The sequence below is a fragment of the Lepidothrix coronata genome, unplaced genomic scaffold (genome assembly GCF_001604755.1).
Source record: "Lepidothrix coronata isolate B3197 unplaced genomic scaffold, Lepidothrix_coronata-1.0 Scaffold47, whole genome shotgun sequence".
NCBI lineage: Eukaryota > Metazoa > Chordata > Aves > Passeriformes > Pipridae > Lepidothrix > Lepidothrix coronata.
This window is the reverse complement of record NW_016690227.1, coordinates 1,248,828-1,275,191: the sequence shown is the minus strand read 5'-3', so window position 1 is coordinate 1,275,191 and position 26,364 is coordinate 1,248,828. Positions and strand designations below refer to the sequence as shown.

Below are 26,364 nucleotides of genomic sequence, written 5' to 3'. Positions count from 1 at the left end.
AAAACTGCAAAGGTCAAATGAGATTCAGACACGATTAAAGAAAGAAATGCACACATACAGGCATCTTGTTTTCTTGGTAAAGGTGTGGGGTTTGTTGGTTATTTTTTCTGAGGGCTTGCAAAGTAACCTATTATGTGAATGTAAGCAGTAAAAAAGAACTTTTTTTTTTTTTTTTAAGTACCCATATATTGTAGACTGTTCTTAGACTCCGTAACTTTTTTTGCATAAATTACATTACTCATTTGCACTGAGTGTAACCCTGCTGTTTGGTTGGGGGAGAGCACAGCATTCTGTTTCAATATGTGATCTGATGCTGGGTTATTAATCATGAAAATATATGATTATTGTGCTTTAGAGATGTGTCTGAGATTTCTGTGGGGTTTGAGTAGGGTAGAGAGCAGTCAGCTGAAGTGTATAAATCTTTACCCCATGTCTGAGATTCTGAAATATCTTTTTGGTAAGGCTTGCTGGTTTGGAACTGTGTAAAGAGTTAGTTCTGTATCTAATTGAGAGTATGTCACCTGAAATACTAATGCTCTTGTCTGAGGTAGGCAATGAGTTCTGGGGCAAACTGCACCATATAACAGGCAAATGGTTCTTTATCTAAGCAGAAAGGTGTGTGATCAATATAATTAGGATCATAGGTTTGATCAGATGGGACAGACATTTCTAGACCTAGTTAATTACTTATCTAATGCCAAGGATCACTCTTTGGAAGGAGGGGAGGGGTACCAAGCACACCCTAAATTGCAGCAATTGAGAAAATTGACTAGAAAGTAGAGTGAGAAGGTCCATGTTGCTGATAGTTGAAGTAAGGATAGCAAAATAGTCTTGTATGAATTTGTTCAACATGACACTTTAAATTCATCAGAGTTTCAGTATGAAGAACAATTTCATTAGCATGTGAATGTTACTTTGCTTGCTGGCATCCAGTACATTTTAAAAGTCTGTGTGGTACAGAGGCTCCTGCCCCACAAGAGGTTTATCATTTTATCAGCTCTGTCAAGGGCTGTGGATAATTATCTTCATCTCTTGGCATGTTCAAACTCTTGCTTTGAACCTGAACCATCAAGAAGACAGAAGTATTGCCTGTAAGAGAGCAGACCCGCATTCAGATGGCGTAAATTCCTTTGCTCTGTATTTCATACTACTTTCATTCCTTTGTTACAGTTTCATCTGTCTTGAGTTTTCAGGGCTGCCTAGCTATGAGGGTACGTACACTTAAATTTAGGTCATCTGGCTGTGGTTGCTGCTTCCCAAAGCGTCGATATTTGAATATAAATTCCTGAAGAGAATGCACTTGGATGGAAATAGTGGTTCCTTCAACCCAGGTGGCATCTTCCCTTCTCTCCTCCCTCCCCTGGCCTGAGACACAGAAATTTTTTGCTGCAGTGCCAGATCCAGAGTCCACCAGCTCATCGTTTCAAGCATTGAGCCTTCCAAGGTTAATTCAGGGCATCATTAGCTTGTACTGGGACAAACTGTCCAAGGCATTTTGCAGAACGTCTCCTGTCCACGTGGTGCAAGGATGCTGTCAACACCTGACTCCCAAAGCCAGTGTTCCGTGAAGCAGCTGGTCAGCAGCGCTGCTACAACCGAAGCTCTAGTAGATTTGATGCCAAGTAGAACAGATGAGCTACCTTGTATTTCACAGGTCTGAGCATGGGGAGGGCAGTGCATTGAAAAGGATCAAATATCCTATACCTTCTTTCTGTGTTACAGCTTCCCCCGAAAGCATATATGGAGATTTTTTTTAAATTTTTTTTTAAACACAAGGTAAAAGAAAATAATTTTGAAGACACTTTGTCAGACTGGACAGGTGTGTTAGCAAGTGTGTGACATGCTGAAATTTTCCATAGCACCAGGGCACAAATATTGCCATTGTATTTCTTTTCCTCTTTCTGATGAAGAAGGAATATAGCCTGACCATGCACTTAAGAAACTTGGACAAAACATAGAAAGTGACCCTGGTAAAGATTCTTGAATAGGCTAAAGGTTTTATGAGCAACAACACATTGTTATGGGTTGCATTACTGCCTGAGATTTCGTGAGCACCATTCAGTATAGTAGTTAACATGTATCAACTTGTGCCTTTAGGTCAATTTAAGTAGTATAGTCTCTTAAGTCTCAATTCTTTGATAAGAGAATGATGCAATATGTCACTGAAAAGCTAAAGACACATCAGGATCTATAGGCACCAGCAGAAGAACCAAAAATTTTAGGTAAGCATGTGATTTTTCTGCTGTGAAGAATTTCCTAATATAGACTTCATTTATTCAGTGGTGTTTTGTTAGAAATGAAAAGGAATCTAGTTTGTTTTAAAAAAAAGGACGCAAAAGAATACTTTATCAATAAGTAAGTGCTTCATTTTTGTAAGTACTTTATAGATGAAGACACCTCTAAGGAGTGATTGCTTTCACTGAGAACTTTGTGCAATTGTTTCTTTTCTGTATCTCAGGACTTTATTTTATCTGTAAACTATGTAAACTGTCTCTAACAGACCCAGTGGTTTTAGTCTCATTAAAAATAGAACAAGGCTCTTAGCATTTCTAAGCCTGTCAGTTGGATTCCCTCCTTGCTAGCTGATTAAAAGACAGCAACCATGATGCATTGAATTTTCTTGTCCCATAATAAATGGTAGTCTGGTCCAAAAAGTACACAGTGTGGAACATACTATCCATTTTCTTGTGCAAAGTACTGGGAGACAGCTCAATTCTTGCAGAAGCAGTTAGTTTCTACTATGAGAGGACTGCATCTAGGGAGAGAAATTTATTTTGATGTCGTTATTGCCAAAGTTTGGGTCCAGGAGTGTTGAAAATCCTCTAATGCCAGTTTTGCAAAGACCGGCCTAGAGAAGCTGAATCTGTAATGTTAGCCTGTGTGTGTGCTGTAAAAATGCATTGCTGGAGCTGTCAGCTAATGTGGTATGCTCACTCCTGCCTTACTGGAGAAAAACCTTTTATTAATAAACTGCTCCTACCAGATACTGTTGGAGCTTGCTAGTCATGGTCCAGCTCTTGCTAAACTACATTAACTATTTGATTAATTGATTTGTTTATTTCCTGGAGGGCAAAGAGACACTCGGAGTTGGGGGGAGGACAGGAAGAAGCTAGTAGTAAGAGTAGTTTTTGGTGTGCCCTGATAGCAGTTGCAATGCAGGTGGTGACAAGTCACATAACTGGACTCCTAAAATAAATCTGAAGCACCTTCAGAAAAATAACTTTCTAGCTCAGCCATAGCAGTAGCTTCTATAACTATGTCAGCCCATGGCTTTTAGAAAGAAATACTTCACTGACTTGGGGTTTCAGTGTCAATAACAGGGTCTGAACTCCCAGTTTTTTGCTGAATTGAACGACTTACGGTCAGTGGGTTACTGAAGCCCAGAGGGGGTCGGGAGAGAAATTCCTCCAAGGTCAGACTGACAAGCCTTTCTGCCTTCCCCTGTATCATGGGATGTAATATAATTCCTGTGATTCATTTAACAAATTCCCTGCCATTGCAGTGACATGGACCATGGACGCAGGTCTGTCTTGTCTATCAGTCTCATTTTCCTTCTTTCTTTGCTAATTCCTGGTCTGCGGTGTTTCTTGTAGCTGTTGTATATGTTGCATGGTGGGCTAGTAAGTCTGCTTAGGGTTGTATGAATGTTTGGATCACAATAAGTCTGTGCCGTGTCAGGTTTTCAGTGATTTGCTGCAGTGATTTGCGGCACCGAGGATCAGAGGTGCTGCTGTGTGTTGGGAGGAATGTACTGCTGCCTTTGCTTCTTCTGTAATCCTGAGCTGGGCTTGTTTGTTCTTGGTCTCTAGGGTTATTGCTCCTAGTCTTGACAGCCAGTACTGTAAAAACAGAAGGATTCCTGCAGTTAGTGGCTTTGCTACCTCAGGAGAGAGAGCCCAGCTTTTGACAAAGCTAAGTGGCTTTATTTTAAGCCCTTGTTTGTACAAGCTCTCTTAGCAATGGGAATGCTAAAATTCTAGGTTCACAGTTACTCTGTTGACTTACTGAGCCTTTCACTTGGCTCTTACCTAGTCAAATGACTATAGTTAAGAGGCAGGAAACCAGGTTACAGGTCTTTAATTATGTAATATGTGGGTTGTCTGAGAATGCACTTTAAAGTTTTTTGCCTAGTGTGCAAAGCTTCTTTTTTCTTTATTTCTATGAGATGTTAAGCACTCTTGCAGAAAACAGTAAAACATACAAACTGTGTTTGAATAAAGTTGAAATCATCTGCAAAGAAGTGACTTTGGACAAACCCAAGAGCCTTGCTCTTCCCTTGGGACATATGTCCTCAAACTCCAGGATGTCAGCTTGCTGAAAATATGCTGTACCAAACATCTGTCTGGTAGGGGACTGTGCTGCTGTATTTTTAAGAAAGGAGCGTCACATGCATTGCTAATTGATCTGGACTGTGGAGTTTGGATTAGAACTTGAACCTAGGTTTGGATCTGTCAGTTGGATTTATTCTTGTAAATGCTTGTGTGTTTGCCTTCACAGGGCTAAGAGTAAAACTGAGTGAACAGAAACTCTGTAGATGCTTGTGGATACCAGTAAGCTATAGGACAGTTTATTTAGATGAATAGCTGGCTATTCAACACTTAGCATAATTGAGTCTATTATCCTCCTTGTACATTTGATGCTTCTAGGAAGCTGCAAAATCATGGTATAAAGAAGCAGCATAGCTTAAAAACCAGTGCAGATCTTAAAAAACAGTGCAGGAAGTTACTTTACCTAAATGCAAATAGTAGTTTGTTTGGAAAGTGAGGAATCTTATAAACCAGTCCTCAGAAGAAATTGCAGCCTAATCTGTTTATTGCCTAAGGAAACTCCAGGAGCATGTTAAGAATTATGCTACTGGGTCAGATAAAGAAATGTTCCTCTATCTCTGTCTCCTTCCTCTAAGAGCAACAAGTTGCAGATACAAAGAGAGAGTATAATTTCTTCTCCAGAAGCCTGGAGCTGTGTCTGCTTTTTCACAGCCCTTGATGGACACTTCTTCAGTGAATTTTTATAATTGCCTTTTTTGGAAACCACTTACACTTGAACACTCTGCAATAGCTTCCTTTGTCTGTACTAGCATGAAGTACTTCATTTTGCTTTACACAAGTTGCCTGAACAGAGTAAAGCTAAGGTGGTTCAAACAATGACTTGGCTAATTTTCTCTTTACGCTCAACTAGTTTTAAGACCTCTACCTTGGTGTGGTCAATGAGCTCTGCCAAGTGGGCAGGCAAGGCAGGAGTGCCTCTGTGCAAACAGAGGTGTATCTGCCTTGATAGTCTCCTAAACCACGGTGAGTCCCATCAGCACGTCTGACTTTACTTTCTGTTGTGCTGGACAGTGTACAAACATCAGAAGTATGTCATGATCTTAATTTGTCGCTGTGGGACTGCTGGCATGAGTACGCGTGACTCTTGCTCAATTGAACCTTTTGTTCAGGAGCACGGCAGTGTGGGTTTGCAGACAGCTACAGTAAATCCAAAACCAGGGACTGTCATCTTGGTGGTCTGGCCATCCTCAGTCTGGCCATGCTCCCAGGAGCTTCCGAGAAGCTGTGCTGCCACTTGTAGCCTTTCTTCATCTCGTAAACTTCCAGTGACTGCTGAAGTTAGAAAAAGTTGAAGCCTTCAGTAACAGGGGATTTCCAGACTTCTCAAGAAAGCTGCTCAGTCTCTGCTAATGTTAGGCCCCTTTCTTTGCAAAGAACAAGGGAGAAGGGAAATACGGATGATACTTTATTATTTGTGCTTTCGAATCTGCTTCCTCCCTTCTCTAGGCACTATTTACCCATAAGATTATCCTGAATGACTGACTAGATAACCTTTGCTGAATGAATTAGGATGAGAGAAGCAGCAGTAGAGTAGTAGCAACACACTGGTCAGCCTAATAACACTGTCTCATACTGATAAATACTCTTCTGAGCTAACCTGCAGGTGGGAACAGTAGCACTTGGAGCTGAAGAAGTGATTTAAGAACACGTGTGCAGACAGTGGAGCTGCTATAGTATATGACTATCTGATTCACTGATTAAAAATAAGATTTAATGTTTTCTTTGATAACTAAAATGCTTATTGTGCTAGCACAAACAGCAGCAAGCATATGTCGTAGTTGAGGGAGTGCAACTTGAAAGGCTTGGTTATAGATTGAAAAATAAATCCAGATTGTCCTGGTTACTGATACGTAGAGATAACACTGCTTATGGGTGGACTTTGGCTCTTAATGCGATGTAAGCATGTCACCTTTTGTGTAGTGCAATATAGGTTTGCAAAAGGACACCGTAGTGTGACCTGTAATGATGGTGTGTTTGGCTATATGAAATCCTAATACTTTAAAGGACTCTGTGCAGATCCTTCTAGCACTCTTGCTAGTCACTTGATTAAATCATCCTTGGTTGCAGATGCTGACTGACGGAGAAAATAGTACATGCAAACAAGTCAGGGAGGGCTAATGCTCAGTTAGCTTCTAAAAATACTACAAAAGCTGGATGGTCCAGCAAGTTAAGTAACATGCTTTAATTTCATATTGAGAGCATTTATTGGAAAAGGAGGGAGAGCTGGGGATTAAACCATGAAGCAAACAAATGACTTCAAGCTTGGTTTCAGTCACGACAGGAGGGATGATGATAGATCAAAGCAGGTGCCCACCTTGCTAAGGGCCATGACCTCAGCCTTGAGATGGAGCCCAACAACAAGGCTGCTGGCACAGAGCAATTATATAACTTTATTTCCTGCCCCCCTCCCCTTTCTTCTTTTAACCTTGTTCCAGTGTCTGATCTCAGCTGCATCTGGCCGAGTGCCAGTGTTTGTCTGTGCACAACGGACACAAACAGATTCTGGAGGGTCATGTGAAACTACCCCTAGCTCTTTAAACCACACCGCCCTTACCTTTTCCCCTCCACTGCCTGCATTGCTGTAACAGGTGTGGCTTTGTTTATGCACGGCTTGTTGCTTTGCTTTAGCACCTGGGTTTTGCTGGCCCTAAGTGTCCGGAGGAAACCTTTGTTTCCCTGCTTTGCTCAAGCAGAAGGAGAACTCTCCGGACCTTCTGAGCAGGTGTTTGCACCAAACGAAATAGTCAGGGGCATCAGCTTTATGAGGGCAGCAACCAGCAGTCATTAGTCACTATAATGTCTGCTTCTGAAAACTTTGACCATGGCTTTGGCTTAACTTCGTGAGGCCTGTGGTTCTCAGCATCTTCTGGTACAGATGTAAGGTGATTCCAGAGAGGGTGTATCCTATTCCTGTAAATTATTGACAATTGCTAGCTAAAAAAAAAATAAAATCCAGTTGAATTGAAGAGTTATGGGCTTGGAGCCAGATGTAAGCCTGAAATAAGGTCTTTTCAGTTAAGTGTTTATGTGTTACTGCTGTGGGAAATGCAAATGTAAAATGATGCATCTCAGCCCCATTTCACCTTTGTTGATACATAGCACTGCATGAATCTTGCCTTGCAGTTGTATGTGTTGGGGCAACTGCAAGCACATTTAGATAACCAGTTATAAGCTATTTGTTACTTTTCTTATTCCTGCTTTTATTTCTCTTGGAATGCCCTGTTGTTCTTCCCAGACAAGAGGCAGTATGTAACTGCATCTATGCATTGGACACTGAGACTTGTTCCTGGGAAGTGGAACTGATAGTGCTAAACTGCATCTCTGGGGTTTTAGCTACCCCATAAAAATTTGTCATGTTGAATTGCATGGAGAGAAATGCAGAGAAAAGCTCTTTGCTAGGGAGGGATGTTCTGCTGAGTTCTCCATGCCTGGGATGCTCACCTCTTAGCCTTTGTACTGAGAGCAATCAGCTTCAGCTTAAGGTTTTGACTGAAAATTTTCCTAGATAAGCATCTCCTCCTCCCTGTTGCCCTTGGCACCTTTGAATCAATTACACTTAATTTTCTGGGAAACAGACTCATAATTCTGTATGTCCTTTGTCCAGCTGCCTTCTTGTGTTCCAAGTCCCAAACTTCCTGCCTGAAATTTAAAATTGAGATGATGTGAGCCAGGTCAATGATGGCTGTGTGGTGTCCCAGAGAAAATGAGATATATCCAGTGAGAATGACTAGCGCTCCAAAAGCACTAGTAATGTTGGAATGTGATACCCTGCAGTTGCAAGGGATTTGACAGAGACAGGATCCCATGAATTGCTTGTTCCTCATACATGTTCAGCTAGCTCCAGTGAAAGAGCTAACAAATACTGCAGTTTCAAGAAAGTAAGAACAAAGATAGTTGTGCTGACAGAAGGTCTGATGTTGTTAGGGGGGGTTTATTTGATTCCTAAGAAGCAACTACAAAAACTTGTGAGGTAAGGGAGATGTGGCTCATGAAACAACAGCCAGTGTTTTGAAAACCAGTGTGAAGAATGTGAAGAGCAATATGTGGAGATAGTCAATATGGAGGCAGAAATCTGAGTGGTCCCAGTTGTATCTGGCATAGATGGATGCCATTTGTATCTTATCATATATTGTTTACTCATAAAAACCTTCCTTAGTCATACCACTGTTGGCAGCTTTTGTCTTCTAAATGCCTGTGGGGTCTTGAACTGATCCCTGATGGTGAAGACACTAGAGTGGTGCTTGAGTACTTGAATCAAAGCTCAGGTATTTGCTAAGACAGTCTGTCTGATGAAGAGATAATATAATTTATTTCATATACTGTATAACTATATGCAATTCTAAGCCCCAAACACTACATCCATTATGTTTTTGAGTATTAGCTTATATTCTGTAAACTGGAAGTGCTGGGCTGAGAGTTCATGGTTGCACGTAGTTGAATTGCCACTTACTGTGGGCATGTTATTGCTCTGCCATAATTACAATGTCATTTGCCATGAAGGTGGTTCCTATGTTTTGACATAAATGTGGGTGATGCCACTGTGTATTTATCCCACACTTTGGGCAGAGCAGGATTGTGTATATAGTCACGTATATCACTGCAGCAGTTTATGGTGGGTGATTTATCAATGCAGTCAACTTTATGCACTTTTCCATACCCACCTTTAACTGGTATATGCAAAGGTATGCCAACTTTGTAAAACTATGTACCTGCTTTAAATCTCCTTCTCATACTTCGAAAATGTGACTTATCTTGCTTTTCTTAAATTCTTGTTTATATTTCAATTCCCCTGCTTTCTCCTAGTTGTCTTCTTTGGCAAGATCTGTGAGAAACTGTGGTGTTTTAGACTGAGCCAAATTCAGTTTGTGTTAAAACTTCATGAAACCTGATCTTGTGAGAGTTCTAGTATGAAAAAAACAACAGGTTGGCATCCAGAGGCATGGATGTTTATCTAAACTGAACTTCTGATTCCTCTTGAGGTTTAGTAGTTCACTACTGAATCTGTTTCAGTCCAGTTAATTAGTTATAAAACCCTAAGCCACAGACTTGGAATTAGAGAAAACAAAGCCCCAAGCCTCCACATAATTTGATGTAAGAAACTTTTGTTAAACTAGGAAGTGCATTTACGTCACTTGTTTCTCAGTTTGAAATGCAAACTTGTGTACAAATGAACCAACAGCATAGTCATTGATTCTGGATTCATGCCACAGGTATTAATGTGACAGTCGTGTGTCCCCCTATGATCTGCCCCCCCACACCTTCTCTGACACTGATTTCTCCTGTCAGAGGTATGGCAGGGGTTTTTTTGTTTTGTACAGGTGGTTTGACTTTGTGTAATGTAGCTTATAGGAATCACAGAATGCCTGATTTTGATAAGATATTCTGCTCCTCTCTTTTTAGGACAATGTAGATCAGACTTCAGCTCATGGTCGGCGGGATCTGGTGGAACCGGGTTTCCAAGAACCATCTAACCGCATCTCCCTGAATCACCAAGGTAAGGAACAGTGGGTGGAAGTCCAGGCTTCTCAAGGGAATGCAGATGCGTTTTGACCTCCATGTTGCCATTTTCCTCACTGGGGGAAAAGATGTTCTGGATGGTTGGAGGAGGAGAACTGAAGAAATTGTTTCTTGTCACAACTGTCCTTTGAGCTGCAAGTGAAGATGAAGAAGGACCTGTATGCATCTCAAGCCTTGCAGCCCAAAATGGGATTACTAGGCAGGGTGACAGGAGGGGGCAGGAGAGAAGTACCGAAATGGAATTCAACATTTGTAATGTTAAAGTTATATTTAAAAAAATCTTCTGTTGCTATAAGAAGGATTCAGGGCTCTGGCTCAATGTCTGCAGTAGGAGAAAAGAAAAGCATGTTTACTTGCTTTCCATGATAGAATTCAGATCATTTGGGAAAAGGAAGTCCTGAACTAGAAGTTGTAATGCTAGCGTAATAGTTTAGCTTCTGTACATCAACAAGAGTACATATAAAAAGTTAAAATAAATCTTAAAGATCTGTCTTTGCTGATTTCTGTCTGTTCAGACGCATAAAAGGCAACAGTTACTATTATTGCAGAGACTGTTCAGCTCAGCTTTATTTTTTTAGGTTTGAAATAATTTATTATAGAGAGTGCTGTCTTAACCAGTGAACCCTTTTACCCTCGGGGTTCCTGATGGTTTAATTTGAAACCAAGTCCTTGAAGGTCATCTTCAAATGTTGTTTCATCAGTGCAACAGCTAATAGTAATGCAGTCAGAACAAGACTATTGAAACAAAAAAGATTACAGACGTATTACTTAAAATATTTGCCAAATATGACATGCTTGAGTTTGTCCTTTAAAATCCAGCATTTTTTATTTGTCAAGGACATCAAGACTGGAATTTCATGACTCGTAGATTATCAAGACCATTTAAGTTTCACAAACAAGTCCCAGAATGTAATGAGGATTGTATTTTAACTTGCTCCCCTCTCCACGCTCCAAGTCTTCTGGTGTTTTTGAAGCTTTGTTTTCAATTGCAATGTAATCCAGTCTAAAACTTACAGTAACCCAGGCAGTGTGTTGTGATATGCTTGCGTGCATAGAGCAGAGTTTATAAATTCAATTTTTCATTTGTTTTAGAATGGTACTGTTACATTACTTTCACCTATCTCGGGATGTGCAAATCCTGGAGAAGATCTATACAGGTGACTTCTGAAACTATTTGTAAATATTCCCCCTTTAATCAAGGGATTTTTTTTAGGGGGGGAACACATGCTGTGTGGTTTGATTTCATGCTTTATAGTATGTGTTGCTGCTGCTTTTGAAGTCTGAACATTTATAGAAGAAATAGGTAATAATGTGTTTTGATGGCAAAATGCCAACTTTGCAGCCTGACGTTTTCCTACTTCCCTTTCAGATCCTTCTTTTCCTCTATTAGTATTGTTGTACTGCAGAAGGATCCATACAGTGTCACCTGACATGTGCCTCTGTCTCAGCCACTTCAAAACAAATGTCTGTATGCGGTGGTCCAAATTAATTTAGGAAAGCTGTCTTTGAAGAAAATTTTGCATAGGGAGTACTGTTTCTAAAGCAAGACTCAGTTAACGCATTTCCCAATACTTTCTGAAGTAAAGATCACTTATGCATGCACAAATTGTTTGGGATTTTTCTTCTAAGTCAGCTGACTGTCAGCAATCAAATCCAGGATTTCTAAAATCTTTCTAATTTTGTTGCTGAAGTAAGTATATAGTACATTATTAATCTTGATGCTGTTACGTTAGTGGTGCGGATTAAGAACTGAAATCTAAATGCCCAAAGGTGGCCTTTAATGCTGTGCTAGGCTGTAGCACTTCTGCCTTCTTGCAATGTTGGAGGGAAGCAATGTGCTTTACAGACATGATACCTGCTGCTTTGGTATCTTTTTGAAAATGGAAGTGACCATAAGCATGATATGGTGTCATGTTTTGTGTGTTCTGCCTGTCCAGGTGTGCACATCTACACTCTTTCACAGCATATGACATATACATTGTTATCCAAGAACTTGAAAGTACAAGTATTTTAAGAGCTGACATATAGTCCAGTAACTGATTAATGAGTAGTACCTAGAAAAGTACAACACAAAGATCTTCAGTGGGAGTTATGACATGGTCTGAACTAACTCCCATGCAGTCACATTAGTCACATCATAAATAGGAAGACTAGATTATTAACATGAAATGGATTTTTAAGTTCTATGGCCACTGTTTACTTTGTTTTTTTCTACTCTTACACAAAACTTTGTTATCCATTACTTTCTATTAAAGCTTTGCTGGCACTGACACTGGTTAAAAATGTAAGAGTAAACCTGTATCCGGAAGCAACTTGCAGGACCACTGCAAATTAATCTGGTGGTATGTCTTGATTATGTTGATGATAAAGATACTTGCAACAGACTATGGCAATTTTTGCTTCCAGTTATGTACAATGTTGCTTGCTGACTTCAGCATACACCTATTATTAGATCTAAAGCTTTTGTTCCTGTGTTTCACATGAGCAGAAATTGTGGAAGGATTAGAAGTAGCTAAAATATTTAATGTGTTAGGTGTTCCCTGCCTTTTTCTCTTCAGTGTATTGTGTGTTAAACGCTGCAGCTGAACTTTGAGCAACCATACTTATGTCACTTTATGTATGCACTTCCAATTCATACCTGACCACATTGCTCAGCGAGTGTAGCAGATCTGCCAGTTTCTGTTGAACATTAACTTATGGCCCTTTGCTTTTCACTGGGGGAGCTTTTGGTACAAGCACTTGCAATTCTGAACCTGAACTGCTTTCCACAGCCTATAAAAATGGTGATTAGCTTCTTCTCAGGCATCTGAATCCCTTCAACATGAACTGGAAAAAGAGCATTCAAGTGGAGACATGAGATAGCCCTGCCAACTGTCCCTGCCTGAATAAGCCCTTTCTTATGAAGGGTATTTCAAGTACATGTTTCCTGCTGAATCACTGTTTTTACACAAGCAGATGCTTTATAACTGTTCAGCTTTTTATTTCAAAAGAGTATCTTGCAAAGATTGGGAAGATACTTTTGTAAAGTGAGGAGTCTTTAGAATAGGACAGTTTCATGTGAAACACATGCACAAAGTTAGCACAGATGGAACGGTATTTTTTCCTAGACATAGTTTAATAGCTGTTTATGTGTAGATATGCTAATAAACTTGCTTACTTTAATAGTAAGTATTTTTATATCTAAGCCATTATTTAGTTCTGCTAATTGGGCAAATTTTGTAAACATACTAAATGCAAACAGTGGGAACAGTGATGTCTTTCCTATATTCCCCATAAGCTACTTCATAAATTAAATGTCATAGGAAAGAACAAGCTTTGTCTTGCTGAGCAATACTAATATTGCAATACTAGCAATATTAACAATGCTAATATTGAAATAGTGATATCCACTGATGTAAAAGATGCTTCAGCTGCCTAATAAAAGTTATAGGAAGTTATCAACAACCAGCCAAGATTTGGCATTTAATAACCAATAAGTCTAAATATTTCTGGAACAGTCCTTCCAGAAGTTGTAGTAAAGTCTCTAGGCTTGGAGAAGAAAAATTACGTGGCCTTTTCTGAAGAGGGAAAGGGAGAACGTGAAGAAACAATCTAAACAACTACTTACCATCTTTAAAAACACCGAGAGAAAGAGAAAGTGAGAGCATGCTTAGGATGGGACAGGTATTGTTATTTTTTGAAATTTTCCCCTTCAGGAATGGAGTGTGGAGATGAAGGAAACTGTAGCCCCCTCAGGCACATCTCACTTTGCAATACGTTCAACAGTCACAAATGTTTAAAATTTTGCAATGACAGGTTTCCTGCAGTGTGTAGTGTGTAGCCTACAGCATTTGTATCCTGTCCAGTAGTGAGGGGTAGTGTGGAGCAGAGCTGGGGACCATAGTGGTGATTTTAGTCAAAAGCCCTGCATTCACATGGAGATGCCATTTTGAGGCTTTTAGTAGAGGTGATGGGCTTCAGCACTTGTTTTCCCTGTCCTGTCCCAAAGGATGCTGCTGGTTCTCGTCTCTCCCCAAGCACCCTGGCAGTGCAGCCTCTGTTCCTCTTGGCTGCTCTGTGTGATGCCACCAAATTTGACTTTGAATGTGTCTCAGTAGCAAGACAAATCTCATGGATTTCCCTGTGCTACTGAGGAAGAGTTTTGCTGTATGAATTATGGTGGCAAAATACACTATTCTACAGAAACTGTAAGCCCAACAGAATTTGTTAACTCTTGGACTTCAGGAGGTTTAACCTGACAGCCATACCACTGCTGTTTCTCTTCTCACTCCATACTTCTGGGATTTTCTTTGTTGAGACATGTTTTGGAGCTCATTTTTCCTGTTTGTTTTTCTAGAAAGCAACAAATAGTGCCAACTCCAGTTGGCACTTCCATTTCCAGATGTGAAGTTTATGGGCAAAACTTTTTATTGGTACTTGACATGTACTTTTTGAGATTGCGTAGGTACTTCTTATTCAGAATTTTGAAGCCGTGCATAAATAAGATGCATTCTGTCACCTTGCCTTTTAGTGGAAGTATTAACATGCAATTCTGGCACTTTCTTTATGTGTGTACTTGTGGGATGATTGTCAGTTTCTGTACCAATGTGTTTTGCCATGAGTCTATGATGAAAGATTTATCTTCCTTTTATTAATGCATTCACACACAGCCTTTCTTTCCTGAGCTCTTCTTGGACTTCATGCTTTTTGTCACTCCACTTCGCAGACAGAGCTGAGCTGAACCTTATGGTACCTCTGGCTGCACAGCCAGGTGTCTCCAGCAGCGGAAAGGAACTGGTGATATGAGTTGTTTTAGCCAACAGCTGCCCTTTGTCAACAGCCAGCTCAGCCTCTGGTCTTTCTTGGTTGGTCATGGTAGAAAATCCTGTCTGTCGTGAGACGGTGAATATGCTTTGGTTGTGGATTGGGTTGACATTAGTTTTCCTGCCTGTGTTTACAGACAACTTGCTCCCAGTGAAACTGGAGGGATCCAGGGCATCTGCCAACTTGAATCATACTGCAGCCAACTCTTGAGGTAGATGCTTTCTAGTACCTCACTGGCTAGTCACTAATACATTAACTTCTATAAAGACAGTAAATGAAAGCATGGTGAAAACTACCCTTCTAGCACACTGCCTGGATCCAAAAAATACAAGCCCATGTAAATACAGTCAGACTTTTGAATGAGCATGGTTGTAGATGAAGTATTACAATGCCTAAGATTTAGCCCAGAGACATAATCTTGTGTAGCACTCTTTTTCTCCACCACTGTTGTTATTACTTGCTTTTAATATCTTTTCTTTTGTATCTGCCTCAGGATAGACATGGGAGGTTGAGGCGATGTTGTTATTCATTCTGTAGCTAAGGAGGAGTGTGTTTAGTAACAGCCAGTGCTACTTCCGAAATGCTTCACTTATGGGATCTGACTGGGATGAGTCGATTATCTGGTGTATCAGAACTAACCCATGTTTTTGCAGAATCCAGCTGGTACTGAGTTGAAAATGTAGAGTGAAAAACAGATAGTCTTGTTTGTATTTCAGGGACGATACTGCCAGACATTCATGAATTCTCATGCTTTGTGTAAATGTTGTTGTCATTGTCCAGCCTTAGAAAAAAACCACCATTACTGCCAAAAAGATTTACACTGACTAATCTTTTGAAGAGAGTGGAGACCCTGCTTCCTGCCTAGCTCATTATAGTACCTTTGTCTTGTTTTGGAGAACACTTCCATTTATATTTGGTGATGAATCTTGTTAGCTACTAGGAGGGCACCCGTCATAGCTGTGTAAAAGTTTAACTTCCCTCTTTAGATTAGTTCCCAAACCCTTGGGCTAACAGAACTCTGAAAAAAACCCAAACAAAACAACATGAAAAGAGAAGACAAAGTAAAGTGGTGTTTAGTACAGATAGTTTGAGAGATTTGCAGCAAGCTGCAGGAAGAGAGAGAAACTGAGTTTAGCTGGAAGACGGTATATAATATAATGAAGATTGAGTGAAATCAGTGAAATGAGAAGAAACAGATAAAAAATTATTTAAACTGTTGCATGTTCAGAGAAAAATGTTTGCTGGTGACTGATGGATTCTCTTTTATTTTTATTGTATTTTTAAATTTTATTTTTATTTTTCATGTATTGACTTTTTGTTATCAGCTTTGCAAATCATCGCTTTTGGACATATTTAAAAATCTTGTGTTCCTCTGAAGCCATTCTGTGGCCTATGGGAAAATGGTAGTTGTTACCAGGTTTGCAATGACCTTGCTGTGATGGTTGCTGGGGCAGAGCTGTTGCGTTGGGAGAGCAAGTGGAGCTGGACTGGGAAATTGGGTTCCTTGCTCAAGATAGTCCATGATCACCCACCCTCAGGGACTGAAGCTGTATGGGCATATGGCATCTGAAATAGTGGTTTAGGTTTTTTTATGCTGAAGATAGAGGGATTGTCTTCACCTCTTTCAAGATTTGTGTCTGCAGTTATCAAGGGGCAGAGGGCAGCAGATTCACAAGGTATGAATTTAGGGTAATCAGAAGGTCCTTTCTTGTTATTGTTAAATTCTTGTCTAAAGCTTTGGGAGGTGAAGGTGTAAATTGGGCCTCTGAGTGGTGTGATTCTCTTGCTTCTTTACAGATACATCTCAGAAAAAGAGGGCATTTAACTTCCCTCACCCCTTACCTTTTACCGACTGGAATACAAGTTACTAGCATAAGCCTAAAGCCATGACTCTGTAAGAAACTCAACACTAATCGAATAATGAGAGACACTGCGAAATCAATCGTAAAATCAAACGTCCTTTTTAATTCACTCTTGTCTTTGATATTAAGGGACATACATTTCCCGCTGCCACCGAAGCAGAGCAAATCTACGTGTTGGAGCAGGCGCATTTTTGCATCCTCTGGGTAATGCAAGAGGTAGCATAGGGATGCCCTTTCTCCTTGTCTGGGGGTTTGCACTCTTGGGAATCTCGTGGAAGGCTGTCTTTCTGTGCTGCAGCTATCGAGGCACTCTCCGGGAGCTCTTGGTGAGGGCCTGGGATGCCAAGAGGCAGGTGCATGAGCGCATTGGTCTGTTGGGAGTCTCCGCTCTGTTAGCGGGAGGCAAACATTCACATTGAGTATTTGTTTACCTTTGGCACGCTTTCCCAGAGGTATGTCAGCTCAACGAGGTGATGTCATCGGTGGCATAAATATTTTCGGTGCTGGTGCGACTACCCCGGTGGTGTTGGGGCAGCTGGCTGCCTGCCCAACGAGCGCCTGTCTGCTGGCAGCCTGATGCAACAGCCTTGCTGGTGGCTTCTTGGGAGGGGCAGCACCTTGCACTGGCTGAGAGAGGGCTCCTGTAGGGAAGCAGCCTGGCAAGCCCTTCATGGCTATGATGTTGTTTCAGGCATTTCATTTCTCGGGCTTGAGCTCATGGGTCTGACACTTCAATTGAAAATGGTGTGCTTGGAAAAACCTGAGATATCAGAGGCAAAACAGTGTCTCAATATCCACTCGTGATGAGATGTTTCTCCCAGGTACCAGAGCTGAGCTTATTTCTTGTGCACTTATCTCATGTGTTTTGTGAAAAAAAAAGTAGAATATCCTATGGATAGTGCACTCTCTCCTCTGTAAATGTATTTGCTTAGCAAATTGCATCATTCCCGTTGCTAAAGCAGCCAAATGCAATATATTTCACTAGTTTTTTAATCATTTTATATACTTATTTATCTCCTATCCATGGTATGGGGACACTCATGGTCTCGAGTCTTTCTCTGCCTCCCAGGTGGCTTATTTCTTCCATTTGAGTTAACAGTCCATAACTGAACTTAGACATCTGAAATACCCTCTCCTAATTTAATCAATACAAGTTAACTGTAAGATCTTGGATTAGCTCATATGTTTTCTGGCATAACTTTATTGCTTTTATGTTTTTGGTTTTTTTTGTAATCTGACTAAATTTCTACTGTTAACATGTTAGAGCAGAAGGATGGAAATTAATATTATGAACATAGGCTCTTTTGATGGCTTCTGGATGACTTATTTAACGTGGCTCAGTTGAATTCTGGCCTGTGCCACTCCACCCTCTTCCTACACGTTCTTGAGGTTTGCATATTCCCTGTTAGGGGTAATATTTTAAGTGTATTTAGCTTTATGTAAGAAGCTTTTGAACCTGTCAGTGAGGGTGTTATAGCCAAATGTCAAAACATGGCTGTGGGCACTTAAAATAGTCTCAGTACTAATGAGCTTTCCAGCTAGGAAAGTTGATTTATTATGTAGCCTGGCTTTTAATCATGCCATAACAATGGCAGTTGTTCAGTAAAAACAGTGTCTCTGCAGCATCAGAATATTAACTTCAAATTCTGACACCTTAACCAAAATCAAATTCTAAATTTCAAAGGCAATTTGACATGTAAAGGGGAAGGGTATAGTTAGAGATGGAAACAATCTGCAGACTCACTATACTGTCTGCTATGAAATACACTTTCGAAAAATATTCTTTCAAGAAGTATCTCTAATTTTTGAGATAAAAGTACAATGTCACTATACAAGGACAGCTTTAATGGAGAGAGCATCTGATTACACAGAAAGCTCTAGGGCCTTAATCTGGTTTCATGACTGTTGTGTTCAAGTCTGAAATAAATCTATTCTGCTTATTCGGACATTTAAAAGTATCACCTATCAGTTGATCAGAAATTGATTTTCATTTATCTGCAGTACACATTTGAAATCACTGTGACTGTTGAGCAGAGGCTATTTTATTTTTTAAATCTCTCTACTTTGGTAAAAGAAGACAGATTTATCAAGAGCAGAGTGTTAACTGTACATCCTCTGCTTTCTGAAGACGATAGGGGAAAAGGGACCCCATTTTCTATGAAACTCATTTCCAAGTGTGTGGTGGCAGTGGTGTGGTGAAGTACAGGCAGTTATAATGCCAGAAACTACTCCTTAAATTGAGATTGGCTGGACTGCAGCTTCACAAGAAAGCTTTTAACAGCCTCAGTTCACTGGTATATTTAACAGTTTTGGAATCAGATTTTTTTTTTTCAGAAGGAGATCCATTTAACCAGATGAAGCCCTGAGTTACTCCCACCCCCATTTAAAGCACACTGAACTGATTTTTGTACTATCTCTGACCAGCCATGCACCTTTGATATCTCTTGTGATGGCAGGTAATTTCTAATAGCTGACACAATATAGCCCTCTTGTCTGCAAACAATTCTGAGAGACGTGTATTCAAGTTTTGTATTTTTGTTTTCCCCTGACCTTCAAGGTTGTATTTTTGGTCTCTCTCAGAGTAGTGAGAGGGTGGAGAACAGTTTCCTTCCGTTGTTTGTCTTAAACTTTGGTTTCTGTCTCTTCTTTGCAGTGCCTCAGGTAGAGAAAAGTATAAGTTAACTTACCTTTTCATGACTTTCGTCTTCTAAGCAGAGCTTTTATCATCTTAGAAATGAATACAGAAATTCACTTTGTTCATCTTTTAAAGAATAAAAATAATTAAAAAAATAAGCAAGCAATGTCTAGATCTGTAACATTTCCAGGGGTAAGAAATAGAACGAGTGTGAGGTAAGACTTGTTTGCAAGAGTGAAATGGGGCATATTTGTGATACAGCAGTTCTCTCGGCAAAGACTTCTGTTGCTTTAGGATTCCAAACGATTCAACAACTTTGTGCTCCTCCTTTTCAGTTGTTAGCTGGTCTTAATTAGAGGAAGAATTATAAATGCTAAACAAAAGTTGGCCTTGTGCTTAAAAATTGAATGGATTTTAAAAGTTGGCTGACACTATTATAATAAATTTAAGTTAAGCAGTCCAAACAAGTATAGAGTTAGTTTAAGGGTTTAATATCCTTTTCTGCATATTAAAACAATTTTCAGGAGCTTACACACTAGAAAAATGGGATTGTCACAAAAAGATGTAACGCATCGCACAGCTGAGAGGAAAATGCCCAGTTCAAGTTATAGCTTAAACATGATCTTTCTTAGAAATGCCTTTTCTACTCTGTTTATTAGATTGGTTCAGCTAGATGACTGGGAAGTTGAGGACTGCAGATTTTAAGATTTTTCCAGCATGGGAATATATCTCCTTCAGTTGAGACAAACAAGTTGCACTGGAATGCACTCATGGTCTATATCAGCAAGTATAGCTTAACTTAGTTATGTCAAAAAGAATATATACTATGGTATATCTGAAAATAAATGAATGTCATTAAAAATACTTGGCTAAGAAATTACAGTGGTTTTGGGTGAATGTGAAAGTAGGCTTTCTTAGTGGCAAAGTTCTGTTTATTTAAGTATCAACATGATTTTCTATGTTTAAAAAATGATTAAAAATTCATGAACGAAGTCAGACTTCAGATAGCAAGAAGAGCATAAAATGAATGGTACAGGCTTAACTACAGCAGCTTTATGGTTCTTTCTTTAAGCTCTACTACTCTGCAGAGTCTACTGCCTGTATTTTCAGCCAGTCCTGGCTCAAAGAAGGTGATTTGAACGTGAATGACTTTGTGCTGACTGGCAGCTTTATTGATAGCAAGATCCTTAGTGGAGGAATGGTTCATTTTTCACTCATTTCAGAAGTTGTGTGGAGTAGCAAACATCCAAAGCCTGTGCTGTGGGGTTGCACAGACTCTTACACACGTATGCAAATGAGCGGTTGCAAACTGCAGCAGTTAATGATGGCAGCAGCAGACCTGGCTCCCCTGTGCTAACCATCTATAGCTCAGGCATGTGTAAGCTGCTCAGAATAATGGGACTCACTTGAGGTTTTGATGAAACCGGACTGCAGAAATCGTTGCAGGACACTTCGAAGTGTCTGTTTCTTTACATGACCACACTGAAGCAGCCATGGGCTCTTCACAACCCCCTCCGAGCAGAACTAGGAAATACTTTTGGGGGTTGGCCCCTGTGCCTGTGGGGAGCAGGGCAAAGAGTTAGAAGCACGTGTTCAACAAATTAGCTGTTACATAGAACAAAACAAATCACTGTCGATGTCTACCTACATTTTCCCCATTGGCAAAATGAGGACATTGCTATTGCAAAACTTCTGTCAAATATGTAGTTGAGATCTGCTCAGTACTGTGCATGCTATTTTTCAGATGAAGTCCTACTTTGTTCATGGTATTAAGTGAGCCAGTTCTGATGAGATGAAATCAAGACTGAAATGTGAACGTATGTGAGATTGTATCCTAATACATAGGGTAAACCATAGGGTATTTTTTGACATGGTGGGTAGCCTTTCTGTAGATTAACTTGTTTGCATGCCACGTGGAAGTGGCACATGGAAGTGGCGACAAATGATGCAGCTTCTAAGTACATAAACGTGCTTTGATTGGTGGTGCATTATTCTTGACTCACAGTAGGGAGGAGGTCATTGAATTAAGCTGAAGGGTAGCTGTAGCTTTTTCTTTGTGCACCTGGGGGTTGAAATTAAAGTTTGGAACAGTGATCAGACTTGCCAGTTGACAATGAAACGTTTACTAAAAACAAAAAAAGAAAGGTATTAAATGTGGGATGACGAGATAAGGAAAAACCACTTGAGGCATAAAGCCTGGTGAAAAGCCATGTAGTTTCTTTAAGAAGGTTTTAGCGTGTAGCTGAAATGAAACTACTGAAAGAGATCTAATTTGTTTTCATTACTGTAGGAGCCGAGATGTCTACTAATACAGTATTTATGTTTGTGGTAATATCTTTCCACCATTGTGTATCTCTATAAACCTACTGTTTAAGAAAACGACCAAACAAAGCAAAACAAAAAAACCTCTCAACCCTTCCTCGGTATGGCAATAGTGCGGAGCTGTTTGGGCCAGGATACATGTCTCCTGCTGTGTTAAGCTGGTGAAATACAAAACAGAGAGATCTCTTTCTGAAGAGCAAGTTTAGAGATGAATCTGGCAGACTGTTGGCTCCAAGGCAAATTGAGACTATCAGAGAAATTTGTTGAAGGCCTGGCTGGGGTGAATGCCTCCTTTCTTACAGTGAGGGTGTTTGAGCAAGAAGAGTTGGTGATCTCGGTGCTGATGACTTTGCCCTGAAAAAAGATGTCCTTTCAAGTAGGCTGTTCTCAGACCATTTACATTCCCCAGGGTCTGGTGTCTCCCAGGGGTTAGGTGGTACAGCTGTGCTGGCACACTTCCTAATGTACTTGTAATAGCAAAAAAACACTTTCTCTGAAGGAAGTTTATTCTGGTTTGACAAATGAAATTAAATGCAGCAATAAAAGCATTCTTAGACACTTATACTGAATTAGAAACACAGATATTTTAAAAGGAAAAACAGTAGAAATGTGGAGTCATCTCTACTGAACTGGTTGTGTGCAACCTTTCCTTGTATTTCAGGCAAATGTGCAGACCTACACAAAGTGAGGGCCTGAATTCAAGAGGTTAACATTGAATGTGTATGTGTCTCAGCTCCAGCCTGATTTTTGTGCCTTACAAACACAGAGGAAGGCTCAGCCCCCACCAATAAATCTGACACAAAAGAGATAGAGAAGAAGGGCTTTTGCACTATTAAGCTTTTGGTTTCAAATCTGGGAGGTGGAAGAGAGATTTTTAGTGCCATGGGTTAAATAGCTTTTAAATAGACTTGGAAGAAACTTAACGGTTAATCTATCCCCAAAACTTTTATGGATATAGTTTTACTAGTATAGGTTTGTGATCCCTTTGCCGTGTTTTTTACTTGTAATGATTCCTGGAAAAATGCTGCTGTTCAGCATACCTCACTTTATTCACTGACCTGATATAACCAATGCATGCATTTTTCACAGGTTAATGAATGTCTACCTAAAAAAACCTTGGTCAAAATACTTGACATGTCTCATGCAGGCATCTAGATTACTTCTAAATGCATTTTATTGGGAACGTGGGAAGACAGTCTTCTAGTGAATCCTCAGTTTTGGAGGGGCCAACAGACAGACTGCCTAATGAGGGCAGAACTGAGGGGTGTTGCTGATAGAGTGGACACTATAGATGTTAATAGGGTAGAAAAGAACGTAAGAAGCTCTCAATGAAATGGTGCCCTACTGTGCTGAAAGAGGAAGACAGTAAGAATCTGAAATCCATTTGATTGAAGTACAGCAGAAGGTGTTATTCTTCAGCAAGATAATGCTCAAAATTAGCTCATCACGAGTTGTAAGGAAGCCCATGTGGGATGTCCACTTGGGAGGACTGTGAGGTATAGAGGAAACTTTGAGTGGTTTCTAGTGCTTTACGTAGATCAGAAGCTCTTAGTACAGGTCTTTCCAGCTCTCAGACCATATGTTGGTGTTTTGTTCACTTTATGGTGAAAGTATGTATAGGTACATAAACACATCAGAAAACAGAAAGAACCTTAATTTATTTTTTACTCCTAAAGATTAAAAATACTTTTAGGTAACTGTACATTCTGATGTTATACTACATCCACCTTTGCTTGTGCTTTAAGTTGTAAATTTCTCAAATAGGGAAACAAAGTCTGTGCTCGTTTGTTTGTTTTTCTAGTCAGATGGTCCTCAGGTTCATCTAAGAAAAGATTGAGGAACATCAGTGAAAATATGTTGTCATACCAAAGAAAATGCTTTTGAATTTTTTAAAGAGGAGTAAAATAGCAAAAGCTAATATTGTAGTGTTGCATTATTTATGGTGCTTATAGCTTTGAAAAAATCTTGCAGTGTTAAGACTGTCCTAAAATGAACTGGAATGGTACATTTCTTTTACTCTTTTTCTCTGATTTCTTATTTTGTCTATAAACCAGATATAGCAAGCTTGGGATTTGTTTTAAGATCCCATAATAAGAGCAGGGAAGAAAACCTCTCAACTTGCATAGCTTAATAGAATAAGCAAAATCTGTAGAAAAACAACTCTGTTGTAATTTGATGTCAGTTCTGCACTAAAATCTTTTATCACAGTGCAGCATTGTAACAATAAGCCTCAGTCATCACTGTCTTTCAACTTACCTGACTGTGATAAGCAGTACGGTATTTGTTTCTGCCTTTATGTCAACATTGTGCTGCAAGTAGTTCATGACAGCACTTCAGCGAGGCAAGCTGTGTCATGTGAGGATACTTGAGAAATGCATCCTTTCAAGGCAGCTGACATTCTTGCACTGAGGTTGAAGAAGGTTGCAGCACTTTTCTTAAAGCCAAGAAGCTTCAAGAGGAAGATCAATCTGAATTTGCTACTTTTTCCACGTCTCTTTGTGCCTATTAAAAAGGACAAGCTTCTGCCGAGCTAGTTATATTTTCAGCTAAATAAAGCCAGAGTTAAATGGGACAAACCACCTAAATAAAAAAAAAAGTCAAAATATAGCATGAGATGTAGCTAAATTTGGAGTTCTTAACAGCAAGCAGCTGCTTAAGTAATTAAAGTGTATAAGGTGCTACTGACCAAAGCAATTAGTATGTAATTTCGTTAATGGTATTAGGATTGCAGTAACAATATTTAAGTCTTTCTGTCCAAATCAAGATTGCAGGCAATTTGTGACATGCACAAGATGAGGTTAGAAGCAGTGAGATGTTACAGTATGTTACAGCACCACTGCCTGAGAGGATTTGTAACTGCGCAAGAACATGTCTTACACTGGCTGTATCTTGTTAACGCTCCTAACTGACATATGTGTTTCTCGAGTTTTCATATACATACACTTCTAAAATTTATATGCTAGGATGTTTTTAAGTTTATATATAAAACAAGGCTTCATGGGGGCTGCTAATTTTTTGTTTATCTTTGCAATTAATTTGTGAGCTTGCTGCTGTTCAAGAGCAAAAGAGAATTATTCTTTTTTTTGTATGTTTTTGTGGTTTGGCCTTTAAGTGGTTCAAAAATCCTGGAGAGCTCAGGCATAGTAAAATATTCCAAGTCCCTATGAATTTGAAAGTGCTGCAGATGATGGGTTTCTAAGTTACAAGGTCTGCAACTCAAAGACAAGTGGGTGATGAGCCCAGCAACTACAGTTAGGTAACTTCATTCCTTCAAGAATAACTATAAATATTCTTCAGAAGATGACAATGAGTTTTAGAGACTAGTTAGAAAAAATATGTATCAGAGGGTGAATATGCAATATACTAAAGTCATCTCCAAAGCTAGAGTAGCATCACTGACAAATCATTCAGTCAGGGAACCGAAGCTGGAAAAGCTTGCTGCTGGGACACCCGTGGGTATTACTACCACAGTGGCTAACCTGGAGCTGCTGACACTGTGAAAAAGCCATCGAGAGAAGTCCTTCAGAGCCTTCAGGCTTTACAGCAACACTTTTGGCCTACCTTAAGCTCTGTCCTGTTGACGCATTACCTCTTTCTAGGTCTAAGGCTTTCTAGGTCTGTAAATATGTGGGCGTGCTTTTGGCAGAGGAAGCCAATCTTCGCTGCTTTTCTGGGCTGTATTTCAGATGTGAAACAGAGCCAGGTGAGCAGGTTGTCTCACCCCTTGTGAACACTGACCCTGCGCCCAGAGGTTTTTGGGGCGTCATTCCTAAGAGGAGTGGTGGAGGTGACTTAAGGCAGCGCAGTGCAGGACACTGGTGCCCTGCAAGCTCTTTTGAGCATGCCGGTGACATCCTTGTCACGTGGGGTGAAGGAAATGGAGATGGCCTTGTAAGAAGCAATGGTCTGTTAACAGACATGGGGGAAAGTATCTTGTGTCCTGCTTCCAGCCTTGTTATATGGGTGTGCAAGGAGGTGAATCTAGACAGGGAATTGGGCTCCCTGAACACCGACTAGATGGAGAAGAGCAGCGGGCAAAATCACAGGGCACGCTGTGTACCTGGAGCGGGAATGCACACAACTTGTAAAATCAGGCACATGGGTCTCAGAAGGAAAACTGGCATAATGGACAAGTTGGTTTTGGCTCACACCAATATGTGAGGAGTCTTCTGTGTAGCACACCTTCAGCTTTTGCCTCTGGGTAAGCCTGATCCTGACTGATTTTCACCAGTGCAGCAGGATATTAAATCACAAAGGACCAGGCTTTGAGTCGCTGAAAGAAAAGGAAACTTTGTTTGATGAATTCAGAAGAAATATTAGCACGTTTCTGGTTTTCTTAGGCCTAGATAAATTTACGCTGATTTTCAATGAAGATTTGAATGGTAAATTCACATTACTTGTTCTTTTGTATTGTTGCTGGTCTCAGGGTTGTCGTTGGTAGTTTTGATTGGGGTTGGGTTTTTCGTTTTGTTGGGTTTTTGTTTTGTTGGGGTTTTTTTTTTGTGTTTAAAAAAAAAAAACATGTTGGCTAGCAGGAGTTCTTGGAGTCAGTGTATGGCAGAGGGAAGCGTCACAGAGATTTTATAAATGACTGTTTTTCGCATCAGCGGTGTGCGGTACAGACACCTTCAGTGGTGGCTCCACACCGCCATTTGGGATGAGACTGCAGCAATATGCTTTGCCATCTGGGGATCCGTGAGGCAGGACTGTGGCGTTCCCTTCTCACGCAGTGGAGGTTTGCGCTGTGTTACAGCAGTAATTCCTCACAATTTATCCACCCTTTGCTGATGGGGCCAGGGGAGATCTCCTTATTCGGTGCCCAAAAGGACTGTGTGATTTTTGGAAATAACCGCTCAGCTTGCCTGAAGGGAGAGCCTAAAATAGACAGCCAATTCAG

At 40.2% G+C, this 26,364-nt stretch overlaps 1 protein-coding gene across 1 annotated transcript in view; it reads left to right on the top strand.

Annotated features, from left to right (window-relative positions):
- GRB10 (growth factor receptor bound protein 10) overlaps positions 1–26,364 on the top strand; it is a 145,223-nt gene that overhangs the window by 51,479 nt on the left and 67,380 nt on the right. Inside the window, exon 3 of the mRNA XM_017814902.1 lies at positions 9,729–9,822. Coding sequence (XP_017670391.1) covers positions 9,729–9,822 — 94 coding nt within the window. The remainder of the gene's footprint in view (positions 1–9,728; positions 9,823–26,364) is intronic.